Below are 15631 nucleotides of genomic sequence, written 5' to 3' on the forward strand. Positions count from 1 at the left end.
ATTATATTATATTATTATATTAATTATATTATATTATCCTAAAGGATAAAGTCAGTTCAGCAATCAACAAAATGTATTGGATATCTATTATATGTAACATGGTACAGTGGGAAAAAAAAAAACTGACTCTAGAGTCAGAAAACCCGGGTTCAAGTCTGACTTCTGACACTTACTATTCATGTTATGTTGGGCAATCTACTTCACTTCCTTCAGTCTCATTTTCTTCATCCATAAAATGAGGAGGTCAGACTCAATGCTCTCTGAGGTCCCTTCAGCTCCAAGTCTATGATCCAATGATATGAAGTCACTATGTGATATATAAAGTGTCATAAAATATTGTCCCTGTGACCAAGGAGTTTATAATCTACTTGGTGATAGGGGTGCTTTGTGTGTGAGCAGGGGTGTGGAAGCAGGGTAATAAGGAAGAAAAAAATGAAACTGATGAACAGGGAATTTAATCTTAAGATAAATAAGGAGAACGTGAACTCTCTACAAGGAGGAATTATTTCTTTCTTTGAATGTATCTCCAGTGTTTAGCAGAGTATTTATTTGGTACATAGGAGGAGCTTAATAAATACTTGTCAATTGATTACTCATTGAGGTAGTAAGAGGGTATCAGGTGACCCTCAATGAATTCAGGTCATCAGGCCCAGATGAACATACCTACCTGTAAACTGAAAGGGGGGTTGCTGAAACTCAATCAGAGAGATTGTAAGGGACAATTTTTACTCGAACTTGACAAACTGGAATTTGTTGAGAGGAGGAAACCAAGGATGATGAATTGAAAGTCATGTCACAAAAAGTGAATTGAAAGAAATGGAGACATCTAGTTTGAAGAAGAAAAGATTTGCAGGAGAAGAAAGGAATATTAGAGCTATCTTCCAATACCAAAAGTTGTACTGCTTGGCTCCAGAGTGAGAAGCTTCTGACATAGTAGCACATAAATGCTTGCTCAATGAATGACTTTGATAGAAGGAAAAAAACTTTACAATGAAAGCTTTCCAAGGTCTGAAGACCAAGTCCAGATGACCACTTGACAGGTATATGGTAGAAAGGATTCTTGTTCAATCCAAACTGAAATACATGACTCCTTCCAGCTTTGAGATGGCATGATTCCACGACTAGGAGAGTGATACCATTGATAGACAAGGAACTCAAGTGAGTGAATGAGCATTTATTAAGCACTTATCATGTGCCAGGCTAAAGAACAGAAATACAATGATAAAAATGAGACAGTCCTTGTCTTTAAAAAACATATTCTAGTAGAAGGAAACAACCCACAGAAGGCATTGGTGACCAGGAAAGGAAGCTTTGACATAAAGAGTGACAGAGAGGATGTGTGGATTGACATGCCATTTCCAGAAGCAGTGATCATGTTGATTTAATTAAGTGCCAAAAGCAAAAGGCAGAAAACTGAGGTGAAGGATGATGTATCTGGATGGCATGGTCTAGTCTGGGGTCTGGTCAGGTCAAGTGGAAAAAACAGAAGACTTAAGTTTTGCTTTTGTTTGAATGCAGTGGGAATGAAAAGAGATGACACATTCAACTTTAGATACCTTGAATTTATGGCAATTATAAGTATCCTGTAGATAACAATACCCCAGAGTAATTGGGCTAACTCCAGAATTGTGAAAAGATGGATGCAGATTTGCCTGTGCCCTCAGTTGCTTGATGGAACAAAGTTTAAAATAGCTTCAGCTTCAGGGCAGAGGGGAGAAGTGGTGGGGTATGAGTACCAGGGACTGGGAAAGGGTAGGCATTAGTGCTTAGGGGTGCAGAACTACTGTCCTTTTCCAGGCTCGGGAATCCCTGGGCTCAGCTCCAGGTTCCCTACAAGGGCCCAAAAGTGAGTGTGGCCAGCTTGCCAGGTGCTTCCCCCACATTGCTGCAAATAACACACCACAGGGAGTTTCTCTCTCAGCACTGGATAACCTTTAGAAGCAGTTTTGTTCCTTTCTCAAAAGATGTTGGTGAACAGAGTACAGACTGGGAAACACATAGACAGAGGGAGTCAAAGATCATGCCTGAAGGGCAGACACTCACAGAGGGTTTTGACATCATCAAAGAGAAGTTCTGGGGAGAACTCACTGCCCCTGTTTCTACCTCCTCCAAGAAACAGAGACCACCTCCTCCAGGAAGTCTTCCTAATTGTACTTGTCACAAACAGGCCACTTTGGAGGACAGCCAGTCCAAGTCACATCTGAAAAGGAGTCCCCTCCACCAAAATACAGGACAAACTGACAGCCAACTTCCTTGAAAATCTCCAGTTTTCATCTCTACCTCCCAGCACTAACCTCTCCCTTCCTCAAACCTTCCCCAGGCAGTCTATTCCACTTTGGGATAAAGTAGTTCTCATTTTTAGGAAGTTCTTCATAACATCAAACCCAAATCTGCCTTTATGCCATCTCCGTCCATTGTTCCTGGTTCCGCCTTCTGGGACAGAACAAAACAAGGCCTACACATGGTAGCCCTTCAAATGATGGGAAGCCGTTATCACACCTCCCCTAAAACTTCTCTTTTACAGACTGTCCCAGTCCCTTCATGTGGCCATGCTGGACACCCTCCTCTGGCCAGTTCCTGCTTTCAAGATCCTTCCTCAAATCTAGCACCTAGAACTGAACACAACACTCCAGACAGCACTTGCCAAGGTAGGAGCACAATGGAACTCTCACCTCTCTGGACATTAGGCCTCTCCTAATGCATCGTTTCCCCAAAATTAAGATAGTATTAGTTTGTATGGCTATCCTATGACCCTGTTAACTAATATTAAGCAGGCTACCTACTAAAACCCTCAGGACCTTTTCAAATAAACAGCCATCTAGACTAGACTAGACTAGACTAGACTAGCCTCCTCCATGTTGAACCTGGAAAACTGATCTTTTGAACCCAAATAGATTTTTTTTTTCATTTATCCCTATTGATTTCATCTCCAATTCCAGCCAGTGGTCTAGTCTCTTCAGACCTTTTTGAGGCCAGGCTCTGTCATTCATTTTGCTAGCTACCCCTCCCAATTGGGTGTTATCCCTAAGTCTGATTAACATACCATCTGTGCCTTTATTCAAGTGAAAATGTTGAATAGCAGAAAATCCAGCAGGGATCCTAGAGGTACTCCACTAGAGACTTTCCTCCAATATGAGATCAATCATAATATGCATTAATTGAATTAATAAGAGTTAATAATAGCTCACATTTAGGAGGTATATTAGGATTTGCAGAACATATTACATGTGCTATCTCACTTGATCCTCATAACAGTGCTGTGAGGAAGCTGTTCTTATTATATCCATTTTTACAGATGAGGAAATTGAGGCTGAAATGTTAGATGACTTGCCCAGAGTTAAACTGGGCAGCCAGGTAGCACAGTGGATAGAGTGCTGAGATTGAAGTCAGGAAGATGAGTTCAAATTTGGCCTCAGACACTGACTAACTATGTGACCCTGGGTAAGTCACTTAACCCTGTCTGACTCAGTTTCTTCTTCTGTAAAATGAGCTGGAGAATGGAAATGGCAGACCTCTCCAGGATCTTTGCCAAGAGAAAAAACAAAACCCTGATGGTGTCATGAAATGACTGAACCACTACAATAACTACACAGCTGGTACGTGTCTGAGGAAGAATTTGAACCCATCCAGGTCTTCATGCCTCCAGACTCAACTCTCTATCCACCGCTCTTTGGACTGGCCACTCAATAAATCCACCTGAATTTCCTATCAGTTAGGCCACATCTAGTCCACAAGGGCATCATGAAAAACCTACATTTCTGTTCCCTCCAATATTGTACACACATTTTGTATAGAATTTTAATCTGTCTAGTTCTAAAGTCTGTCTGTCATTATTGTCTACTCCCATTAAATGGGAGGATCTCCTGAGTAGGGGCCATGTCTTCCTCTGACCAGGAGATTTCACACAGGTACTTTGCGCCCCCTTCTCTCTGTGTACCCTAACAATGCTCAACAGGGAGCTGGGAGGGTAGGGTGGAGAAGACAGAATGACGTGCTGAATTGTTTTTAATGTGCATCTCTACTTAAACAAATGATGAGAAATCTTTGTGTGCCTCATGCCAGGGTTTAGAGGGAGGACAAGCAAGAGTGGGCACAGACCCAAAGCTGCCATCAGCCTTGGCCTCTGGGAGGAAAGCCAGGACCAGACACATGTAGGGATACAGGAAGAGGCAGGGAGCCAAAGCAACACCTTGTCTGCCCAGGGCGAGGGAGGAGACTTGGACAGGGAATAAATGTCATTGGGTCTGCAAAGACTAGGACCAGAGAACAAAGCTAAAAGACTAGAGCCCAACCCACTGGGGAGGGTAAGACTTGAATGAGGAGCACGCCCTGAAAATAGATGGTCTTGACTCCATCCCTTAAGGAGGTTGAGTAGGGACGGGGAAAGTGCTTTTAAAATCACATTTGTTCCACAGTGCCTTAAGTAAAGTACATTTTTCTAGAAATATTAACTGACTGATGGTCAGAGCCCACAATGACTCCCTGGCAGTTCCAAAATGTTCCCAGCACCTGAGGCAGCTTCACCACTGGGATAGGGCCTCTAGACACGTTGCAAATCCAGGACCAGAGTAGCCTGGGGAAGGAAACCTTGTTTCGGAGGGAGGAATGATAAAATGTAAGCCTCAGAAAGGACCTGTAGAGTTCATTGAGAAGACCACTTCATTTTACAGGTAGGGAAACTGAGGCTGGGAGAAGTCCAAGTAATTTGCTCAACGTCATGTAGATTCCAGATCACTGTGAGCCCCAGTTGTCATTCTATGAGAAAGTAGCCCTCTGAACATCTCATCAGTCCAGGACCCTGCCCAATAAAAAGAGGAGGGTGTACCGCATCAAGACTGGGGCCAGGTAGTAGGAAAGGAGGGAAGAGGTGGGGTCCATGGGAGGGGAAGAATTAAAACAGGGGGGAAAGTACAGCAGAGGTCCCCGGGGTGAGGATGGGCAGGGCGAGATAGTCCCAATGGAAGGGGGCTGGGCAGAGAGACTGGACAAGGTAGACTGAACAGGAGATGGGGCGGGGTCGCGACCGGTGAAATAACAGGGTAGGACCACGGCTGAAGCCCCCCGGGCAGGGGCCCAGCGAAGAGAGCACGGGGGCCGGGATTCCTACCTAGGAGCGGAGCCGCTGTAGGAGGGGGCGTGGGCGGGCCCGAGCTCTGGGCTGCTCCCGGGAGGGGCGGGGCCAGGGCGGGGTGCTCGGGGCCTGGGTCCCCGAGAGAGGGTCCCGGGGGCCGGGGCGGGGCCGGGGGAGGTGCTGCGCATCTGCAGGGCCGCCGTCGCGCATGCGAACGAAGCCCAGACGGCTGGAGCTGCCGCCACCGCTGCCTCCACTGCTGCCGCCCTTACTGCCCAAGCTGCCGCCTCCACTCCCGGGAGCATGAAGGACCGAACCCAGGAGCTCCGCACGGTAAGATCGCTCCCCGCGCCCGGATCTCCGCGCCCAGACGGGGCGGAGCAGAGAAGCCCAGACGCCAGGGCTTCGCCCCGGGACACGCCCAGGGCGGGAGCTCTGAGGGCGGGCGCGCCCCCCTACCTTTCCCCGGAGGGGTGGGGGAGTCCCAGGCCAACCCCCATCCCCTGCTGACCTTCCCGAGACTTTGGGCCTCGCTCCCCATTTGCCCTGGGACTGGGAGTGACTGCCTCAACCTCCCTAGAGGCCCAGAGAAACTTTTCTTTTTCCCTTTTATTTTGGGGAGGGAGGATTCTGGGGGTGATACCTAGGGCTTTAGCTCCTAGGCTCCCATGATACCTGGTCTTTTTAGACTCCCTAAAGAGGTGGTGTCTCCGCTGAAATCCTCCAGCCTTCCTCCTCCCTCACTTCCCTGTCGAGTTCAGCTCCCGGAGCTGTCCGAGGTGCTGCCTTCTGAGCCTGGGGGGAAGGGGGCGGGAGTGGGAGAAGGAAGGACCAGACTGAGCTCTTCGGGCCTGGGGGAGGGCGGACAAGATTTATGCGCCCAACCCAGGGCGAGGTCCGGAAATGGGGCTGTCTGGAGAAACAGACTGTCCCTGGATCGAGGAGGCGGGGGCCACCTGGGCTCTCGCATCGGCTTTGGTGTCTTTTGTCATTAGAAAAAAAGAGAAAAAAACCACGGGTGGCTGCAGGCCCCCTCCTTGCAGACACCTTGCTTCTGTTCTCTTAGGCTTGGATTTCACTTGGGCTGAGACACTTGTGGCTGCTGGTTCCCTCCTCCTCACATCCTCTGCTTGCTTTCTGTGAATTGGATTCTCGCCCCCATGCAGTAAAGGGGGACACGTACCTTCCCGTCTTCCCCCTTGGCCACCTCCCACCACTTTGTGCGGGGGCTCCTAGGACCTCCCCCTACTTCTGATTTAGCATTTATATATGGCCTATCCACCCCACCACCCCCTAATTGTCTCCAGTCTCCACGACCTCTTTTCTTCTGAAGTAAAGCCTGGGGTCTTGAGGCTCCTCTTGAGCAGGCCCCATCCTGAGGGGATGGAGGGAAGAGGGAGGGGAAATTCCCTCACTGCTGTCATTAATAGGGGACAGGGAGGACTACCTGACCAATCTTTCCTCCCCAGTTTCCACACACTAAGCCCTTTCATGCCAACATTAGCCTTATTTCAACATCCCTGGACAAATTCATTTATATTTTTTCCAAATTCAATCTGATGTTCAAGCTGTGTTTCTGGGGCTCCAAGGTTTCCCAGTACATTTATCCAAGTCCTGGTAGTGGCATCTTGCCCTACTCCAAGGCATTCTGCTCCCTCTAAACCAGGAGAGGATGGAAAAGAAAGCTTTGTAAATTGGGAAATTTTCCAGAGTGTAAGCCTGTTGTCTTTAGCTTCAACTCCTTAATTCAATTTGGCAAATATTTATGGCATGCCTACTGTGTGCCAGGCCCTAGACCAGGTACTGAGGAAAATAAAAGGATGGATGACTAAGTCAGAGCTTCTGCCTTCAGAGTAACCCTAAATGATCAAAGCTCTGGAGTAGAGGGAGGTACTCACCTAAACCACATTTGAGGAGTTACCACCCCATGCCACCAACTCCCTGTTGTCCAGAGGTGGTGAATTGTACCCCATGTTTTCCCCACCCCCAGCTTCTTGGCCTCTTTGTTAATTCCTTTGAATATTAGTAACCATCCCTCTTTTTTCTGAGAGAAAGAGAGGGAGAGAGAGTGAAAGAGAGAGAGAGAGAGAGAGAGAGGAGAGAAATGGATATACTGAGGGTACAAAGAAATGTGGAAAGGAATGTCTGTTCACATTGTGTTAAATGACTGCCTGAAAACGGGGGCCAAACGGAGCCAGGGCTTCTCTGAATTTGGGACTAGCCCTCAGGGGAGGGAATTCTAGCAAGAAATCCAACTTCAGCTCCAACCCTTTCAACCAAATCCAGAATAATGAAACTTCTCTGTTCAGCTGTTTCTGGCAGTTAGAACTCTGTGCTGAAATATGCTATGGGAACCATCATGTGGATATGCTACTCCTGATCTCCAAGCCCTTGAAGTCATAATTAGGACAGGAAGCCTTCCCCCTTGATTAAGAGTAGTCTCATGTCCAGGAAACCAGCCTACAAGGCATTATTGTGGGGTTAGCCTCAGCTGTTCCTCCCCTACCACCATCCCAGGAGAAAGCTAACAAATCAGTTTCCTCTGGGGCATGTGCCCTGTGGGGAACTCTTCCTTGTGCTCCATAATTGGTTTCTAGCTCTATGGCCCCCATCCCCTTTCTTCCAGAGGCTGGGAATCAAGAACCAAGTTTGAGATATTCAGGTTTCAGTGTTCAAAGAGATTTTATTTGTGCTGATTTGGGAGTCTCCCCCTCCTCCACTCCACCTCCAAGTGTCTCTCTGCTTAATTCCAATTCAGGCCAGAAGGAAGCTCATGGCTAGAAAATTGTATTCTCAACTCTGAAAGACAAGGATTTAGGGACAAGTGGGCCCTGGAGCTCTTTATCCTTCATCTTGACATTGGCTTTGTGACCACTTTCTCACAGAATGAGACTTGGCCCTGTTCGAGTCCTATCCTGAAGGTAAAGCGAGAGAAAAAAAGCCCCCTTATCTGCCCTGTGAACCCAATCTATAGAATAAACTCTAGTCTGGGCCACAGACTCACCATTAACCGTGGGAATAGATTGACCCCCGAACACTGGCCACAGACCTACCTGCTGCCCCCCAAATCTCACAACCCTCCCCGTTGATCATAGGTGAGATTGGGCAAGAGTGTGGATCTTTTCGTGCAGCCTAACACTGCTGCTGAAGAAACAATTTAGGATTCCCATTTGGCTGATGAAGAGGAAGAGGGGGAGTCTGATCAGGAGCCACAGGAAGTTCTCACTTGTCCATGTTTTTATTTTCTTGCTGTGTAATCCTTGGTCTTGTCAAGATCGTAGAGAATATACGGTAACCTGTCTTCTCCATCAGCTCTGAGTATGGTGATTTTGTCTCCTTCCATCCCAAACCAACTAAAGAGTCTACCATCAGATCCAGAGCTTCCAAAGTCAAGGAACCTGGCTCTTCTTACCTCTGGTACCCTTGCCCAGCTCAGGGCCCTCTAAGTGGTAGCACCCATATCTGAGAAAGGATGAAGAAGCTACCCTTAAGGTATAAGCATTGGGCCCTTTATTTGCACCAGGGGCGTGTTCTGAGTGGCTTGGGATTCCACAGGAAAAAGATGTGGTCTCTCAAGTAGTTAATTCTCTAAATACTTCTCCAGCCTGGGTTTGTGGTTGTCCAGGAGTTTCCTGTTTGCCTGCTCAGTGGTAATTCCTAAGAGGAGGTAGACAGCATTAGCTCATAGATGAGTAAATGTATAATGGGCTTATTTTTAGGCAAGTCCCTTGACCCTTCACAGAAAGAGACTGTGAAATACACAGCTTCTGTGTGTTGTAAGTGAGGGGGAGGAGAAAGAGAAAGTCAATGGAGAAGTAAAGGGAAAGAATTCCTGGATGTGATAATAACCAGCCTCTATATCTCCATACCCTATTTGGAGTATCCACCCCAAATGTTCACATGGCCTATCTGTGCTGAATCTGTGGTAGAGCATTCCGAGCTTGTATTGGTCTGATTAGCCACACTTGGACACATTGAAACTTGAGTTTTTCATGGTGATGTCATTTTGGTCCTCTTCCAAAACAAAAGACAACAACCAAAACCCTAGAATCTATGGATGGATGATAGGTGTGCGTTCTGCACTATCCAGTCTCCTAATACCTTCATGTCTATTATTTCATACAACCCTGTGGGTGACCTAGGTAGGTTTGTGGCTGAGGAAACTGAGGCACAGAGAGGTTAAGTGACTTGCCCAGGGTTACACAGTGAGATCAACATAGGCAACATAGAATCTACCCTGGTTGCTCATCCCAAGCATACCCACCATGTCATAGAAAGTTTGGGCCTCTGTGAAATCAGTTAAACAATCAACTTGCATTTATTAAGCACCTACTATGTTCCAAGCACAGTGCTAGTCACTGGGTATACATGGACAAAAAATGAAAACAAGAGGTGGGATTCAATGGCCACTAAGGTCCCATCTGACTCAGTAGGCCGACATTTGCCTGGGTCTTAACAAAGGCATTGTGGGATTCAAGAGGCAGAACAAGACATACATTTCGAACGTGGACCATTTGGGGATTTGTTTTGCTTGATTATGCATATTTGTGTTGTGTTCCCTAACAAGAGTGTGGATGTTCAGTGTGGCCCATCACTGCTGCTGGAGAAACAATTTAGGGCTCACATTTGGAGGGGGGGGGGGGGTCTGATGAGGAATTGGAACTGTCATCTTCCCATAGAAAGTCCTTATTTGTCCATGTTCTTATTTTCTTAGTATGTAATCCTTGGTCTTGCCAAGATCATAGAGAATATGCAGATAACCTCTTTTTTCAAGGGGGGCAGAGATGGGAGAGAAAATAAATGCTTGTTAACTGAAAAATAAATTAATTCAACAAAAAAGAAATAAGTAAATATTGTACAGTGGAAAGAACGGTGGATTTGGAATCAGAGGCCCCAGGTTCAAATCCCAGCTCTGCCACTTACTGTCTGTGGGTTCTTGGGCCAGGCTCTTCATCTTTCTGGCCCTTCCTTTTCTCATCTGTAAAAGGAAGGGTTGGACCAGATGGTCCCTTCCGACCCCAAATCCTTCCCTGAACCATGACCATCTTCCTGTTACTGACTGGGGTAATGAAGAGCAGTAGGACCCAGATGTGAAAGGGCAGCCTCTGGACTGGCCCTCATTTGGGATAATGAGTTTCAAAGGGACCAGCCTCCAGTAGTCCAAGACGCCAGAGGCCTGGGTGTAGGTGGGACCCCCTTGCCATCCTGGCATCTTGGTTTTCTAGTTTATTTTGGCCACACTGAATCTTCTCCAGCCCCTGCCTTCTTCCAGCATCCTCAGGTACACTGGTTTATGCCTCATTTTGCCACATTCAGCCTTGGGGAACCAAGAACCAAGAACCAGGGGGTTTGAAGCATATGAGACACTGGGAGCTTATTCGGGGAGAAAAAGTATCTGAGGTAGTAGCCAAGAGGTTAAGATTCTGAGCTGGCTCAGTCACGATTTTCTGAATGACCTCAGGTATATCACCTTTCTTTCTGTTGTCTAAAGAGAGGAAGCCTCATCAATGGGAAGAGAGTAGCCTTGGAGGCAGGTAACCTGGGTTCAAATATTACCTCTGTAATCTGGACAAAATTCTTAGACTTTCTGGAGTGCATTTTCCTAATCTATAAAATGGGTTGTGAATTCAAGGGCCTCTGAAGTTCCTTCCAGCTCTATATCTAGGGGAGTCAGACTTACATGTGGAGTCTAAGGACCTGGGTTTGAATCGCAACCCTGAAACTTACGACTTGTGAGAACTGGGACATTTAACCTCAGTTTCCTCTTCTGTAAAATCAGAGGGGGAAAGGTTAGACTAGATGACCTCTAAAGTCTCTTCTGGTTCTAGATGTATAATCAGTTACCTATGATTTATAAAATGTAAGTTTTGGACAAGATAATTAACCTGTCTGGGCCTCAGTTTCCTCATCTGTAAAACAAGGAATTAGAACAAAATGATCTCTAAGGTCCTTTCTAGCTCTAAATCAATCTTCTGTGATCTGCCTGTAAAATATAGCAACTTTGGAAAGATAATTAACCTATCTGAGCCTCAGTTTTCTCATTTGTAAAATGGGGGAGGGGGAAGGTGCTAACCTAGATGGTTTCTGAGGTCCCTCCATCTCTCAACTTATTATCTCTTTCCTTTTGTGTAATTAATAAAGTCCAAAATCCATTCTCAAGTACTCAGCCCTCAGCAAGCTGACTTCTGTCAATCAACCTTATCTCCCAAGATACTCTAGCAACCACCATAAGACTGGAACCCAGTTCTTCTTACTCCCAGAACTCCTATAATAGAAAAGACCTAGATCCCTTTTTATTTACCAATCCAAATCCCACTCACCCTTCAAGTTCCACCACCACCATGAAGCCTTATCACTTATCACTCCAAAACCTTATCAAAGCCAATAATCTCTTCCTATGCTGACCTCAGTAACTACTGTTTGATCCTCATATTTAACACTTAGTATAGTTTGCCTTACATGGCAAATTAATTGTTTGTACACATATCTCATCTTCCCACTAAGACTGTGACCTCCCAGAGGGTAGGAATCTGGTATCTTATATTTCTGTTTTCCATCCCACAAAATACCGGGCACACAATGAAAGGGAGGGTAGATCATGATAGCTATCTTCAAATCGTAGAAAGATTGTCATATACAAGTGAGATTAAACATCTTCTGCTCATCCCCAGGGGGTGGAACTCAGAAGCAGCAGGAGGTTGGAAGTTAGGGAGGATATGAGAAAATCTAGGACAGTGTGGTTGAGGTAATGATAACCAACAAAGGAGAGAAGGCAGAAAGGCAAGCAATTAAACTACATCCATTTTCTCTGCCAAGCAGAGGAACCTTTGTACTGGAAAGGAAAAAACAAAAATGATTAATAGGGAGATGAAACCAAGATAAATAAGGAAGTTGTAAGAGAATGACTAGCTGTCCATGGTGAATTCAGGTTACCATCCCCAGAGAGCATCTTAAAAGAACTTGCCAGGATTGCTCAACACCCATGAGTGATCGTTGAATGATTGTGGAAACAGAAGCAGGACCCCTGCACTCAAGAAAGGTAAATATCCAGGTTTCCAAGAAAGGAAAGAGAATGAAGTTTATAAACTATAGGTCAGTGAGGTTGGCTTGATTCCTTATAAAATTCCAAAGTCTATTAGTAAAGGGATATTTGATGAACATTTAGAAAAGAAAATGGTGATCACAAAGACTGTTGAGTTTAATTAAGAGCAGGTCAAACCAGATGCACCTAATTTCTTTTTTTAACATAATAAATAGATTGGTAGGTCTACTATATAATTGTAGCTAATATTTATATAGAATTGGGGTGGGCAATCGAGGTTAAGTGACTTGCTCAAGGTCACACAGCTAGTAAGACCAGATCTGAACTCAATGTTGTATCCACTACTATGCAACCTAGATGCCCCTATTTATCTAAGTATTTTAAGGTTTGCAAAGTGCTGCATGTTATCTCTTTTGATCCTCACAATTACTCCGGGGGTTATAATTATCTTAATTTTATAGGTGATGAAACTTGGGCTAAGACTGATTAAGTGTGACTTGCCCAGGCTCATGAAGCTAGTATTTGGTACAGGATTTGAACTCAGCTATTCCTGACTTCAAGCCCCATACTCTATCCACTGTGCTACCTAGATGCCTCAGATAGCTGCTCTAGATACAGTTTACCCTAATTTAAACAAAGCAGGTGAGGGAATCATTCATTCTGTTCATGTGGATTAAGACCAATGATGATACATTTAGATGGATTCAGAAATGGTTCAGTAACTGGACTCAAAGAGTAATCGTTCCTTACCAACTTGGACTGACACTGGGATCTGTGCTTGACCCCACTCTCTAGTTAACATTTTCATCAATGACTAATTAAGGTAGCATACTTACCAAATTTGCAGATGACCCTAAATTACATGAGTCAGCTAGTTAACGCCTTGGCCACAGTGGCATGAGTCAAAAAAGATTTCTATATTCAGATAAATCTAATAAGATGAAATTTCATGGGGATGAATATACTTGGGTTCGAAAGCTCAATGTCAACTATGAGAGGAGGAAGACATGGCCAGACAGCAGTTTATCTGAAAAATAGCAGGGTTTTAGTAGGCTTCAAGTCCAATATAAGTCAGTAGTGATATGTCAGCCAAAAATAAAACACCTAATATGGTTGGTCACAGGAGGTATTTAAAGAAATATGGTATTCAGGGAAGTGATATTCTCACTATATTCTGCCCTGGTCAGACCACATCTGGATTACCACATTCAGTTCTAGGTAGCTAAGCTGAAGAATATATAAATGAGAGCAACCAGGATGGTGAATGACCTGGAATCAGGTTTAGGAAATGAGGATGTTTAGCCTGGAGAAGAGCAGCCTGGGGTGGGGGGAGGGAGAGGATGTGAGAGCTGTCTTCAAGTATTTGAAGGGCTGTCACAGGGAAGAGGGATTTGATTTGTTCTCTTAGGTCCCAAGGGGTAGAAGTGTGGGCAGTGGATTTAGGCTTAATGGAAAGAACTCTCTAAGAATGAGAGCTATCCAAAATGAACTGAGCAGCTCCAGGGGTTCCCCCTCACTAGAAGCCTTTGAGCCAAAGGCTGGGAGACCTCTTGGGGGGAATTCAAGAGAGGCTCTTTTCGTTCAGATCTGAGTTGTGCTAGACTTCCTCTGAGAGCTCTTCCAACTCTGTAGTTCTGTCTAGAGTTGGAATAAATGAACGAAGCCATACTATCATACCGCAGGGAGAATAATCCCCACCATACCTCCTTCCGTTGAGTTATATAAGAGCTTGTGCACAATGTGCTCTAATAAATGTTGAATGAATGGATGAATAAGTTAAGGAATGACTACAAATAGTGATAGAAGTTCTTTGGGAAATAATACACTATGGGGAGGCCACGTACTCAGTCATTGTGAGGGACTGTTGATTCTGGACCAAAGGACAGAGCCATCGCTCTACTCTCCCACTTGTAGTTTGTCTCCTGAAGCACCAAATTAAGCCAGGTTCCAGCAGCCATCAGTCAGTCAATCAATCAATAAGTAATTATTGATCATGCACTGGGTGCCCAGCTCAGTGCTCAGAATTGTGAGGAATACGATACTAAATTCCCTGGCTCATTTAGCCCTTTCAGTTTTCCAGAGCCACCATCCTGGAAATTCTGCCATGAAGAAGGTAATGTGATTAATATTCTCCATTTTATCAAAAAAAAGAAAAAAAGAGAAACAGCATGGTGTAATGCAGAGGTGTCAAACTCAATTCAGCCAGAGCCAGATTAAAATGCAATTGAGAAATGTTTAACAAAACAAATAAAAAATACAATCAAATATAGGCAATGTTAATTTGTAGTTTTCTAAGTCAGTATGTGTGGGAGAGAGATCTATGACTTGGGTTCAAGTTTCTCCTCTGACATAAGCCATGCTGCTCCTTCCCATCTATATAGTCTTGGACAAGCCACTTAATTTTGACCTCAGTTTCCTCCTTGGCAAAATGAAGGATTTGAAATAAATGACCTGGAGGGGTCTTTCTAGCTGTGAATGAGCAATAGATTGCTTATTGTTACCAAATCTATGAATGAATGAATGATCATATATTAAGCATTTATGTTCCAAGCTCGTGCTAAGCCCTAGAGATACAAATACTAAAGTGAAAACAATTCCTGTGCCTAAGGAGCTTACCCTCTGATAGGGCAACAACACACATAGGGATTGATGGCTAAGAATTTCTTAGTTTGGAAAGTTACAGAGATGGTAAGTGCAGCCACACAGGAATAGATCAAGAAGACACAGTAGAGATAGAAGGATTGATTTGATTATGGATTCAAATCTCTGATCCCAGGATGCTCTTGGAGGTCTCTCCCAGCTTCAATTCATGATCCTGTGGTGAGCTCAGGCCCCTTCCCATTCTAGGGCTAAAAAATAACTCAGAGCTGGAGAGCGGCATGTTCTAGGAAGGTGATACTTGGTGTGGATAGAAAGAATGGGAAGACTCAGTTCACTCTTCTCCTTCTTTCCCCTCTCTTCCGCCACCCCCTTTTCCTTTGCCAGATTTGGAAGGAGAAGGGAAGCTTATTTATAAAAGTCACACTTGGGGAAGGAGCTGGCACATTCCTTCAGTGCTCCACAGCCATGGACCCAGTTTCTTTCCTTTGTCACAAAGCCTTTCTTTTTCACCTCTTTTCTTCCTCCTACACCTTCTTCCTTCAACTGGAGACGTGGAAGAAGAGGATACTTTTCCTGTTTTACAGGGGGCAGTGTGGGTGGGCTCGGGAGGGCTTCCCATTGTATCCTGAGATGAGTGGGAGCCAGGCCCTCATAGAAGTATAGCCTATCCAAGGAAAGAAGGCTGTGGGGCAAACCATTAACCTAAGGGATCACATGATTACAGACATACGATTAGAATAGGCCTTCTCTCTATACAGAAGAGGAAACTGAGAGTCGACAAGGGGAAGTAACTTCCCCGAGGTTGCATAGAAAGTAAGAGAATGAGCCAGGATTTGATCTCAGGTCCTCTGACTTCAAATTCAGCATTTTAACTACACCAAAATGCTTATTTAAAAGGGGCTGAGACCATAGCTGTT

The 15631-nt window shown here is 45.0% G+C and overlaps 1 protein-coding gene across 1 annotated transcript in view; it reads left to right on the plus strand.

Moving 5' to 3' along the window:
- The first annotated feature begins 5326 nt into the window (after positions 1 to 5326).
- The window catches only part of STX1A (syntaxin 1A), a 38288-nt gene continuing 27983 nt past the window's right edge, over positions 5327 to 15631 (plus strand). The window contains exon 1 of the mRNA XM_072640211.1: positions 5327 to 5404. Within this exon, the coding sequence (XP_072496312.1) occupies positions 5375 to 5404 (30 nt within the window). The 5' untranslated portion in view covers positions 5327 to 5374. The remainder of the gene's footprint in view (positions 5405 to 15631) is intronic.

The sequence above is a fragment of the Notamacropus eugenii genome, chromosome 2 (assembly GCF_028372415.1).
Source record: "Notamacropus eugenii isolate mMacEug1 chromosome 2, mMacEug1.pri_v2, whole genome shotgun sequence".
Lineage (NCBI taxonomy): Eukaryota > Metazoa > Chordata > Mammalia > Diprotodontia > Macropodidae > Notamacropus > Notamacropus eugenii.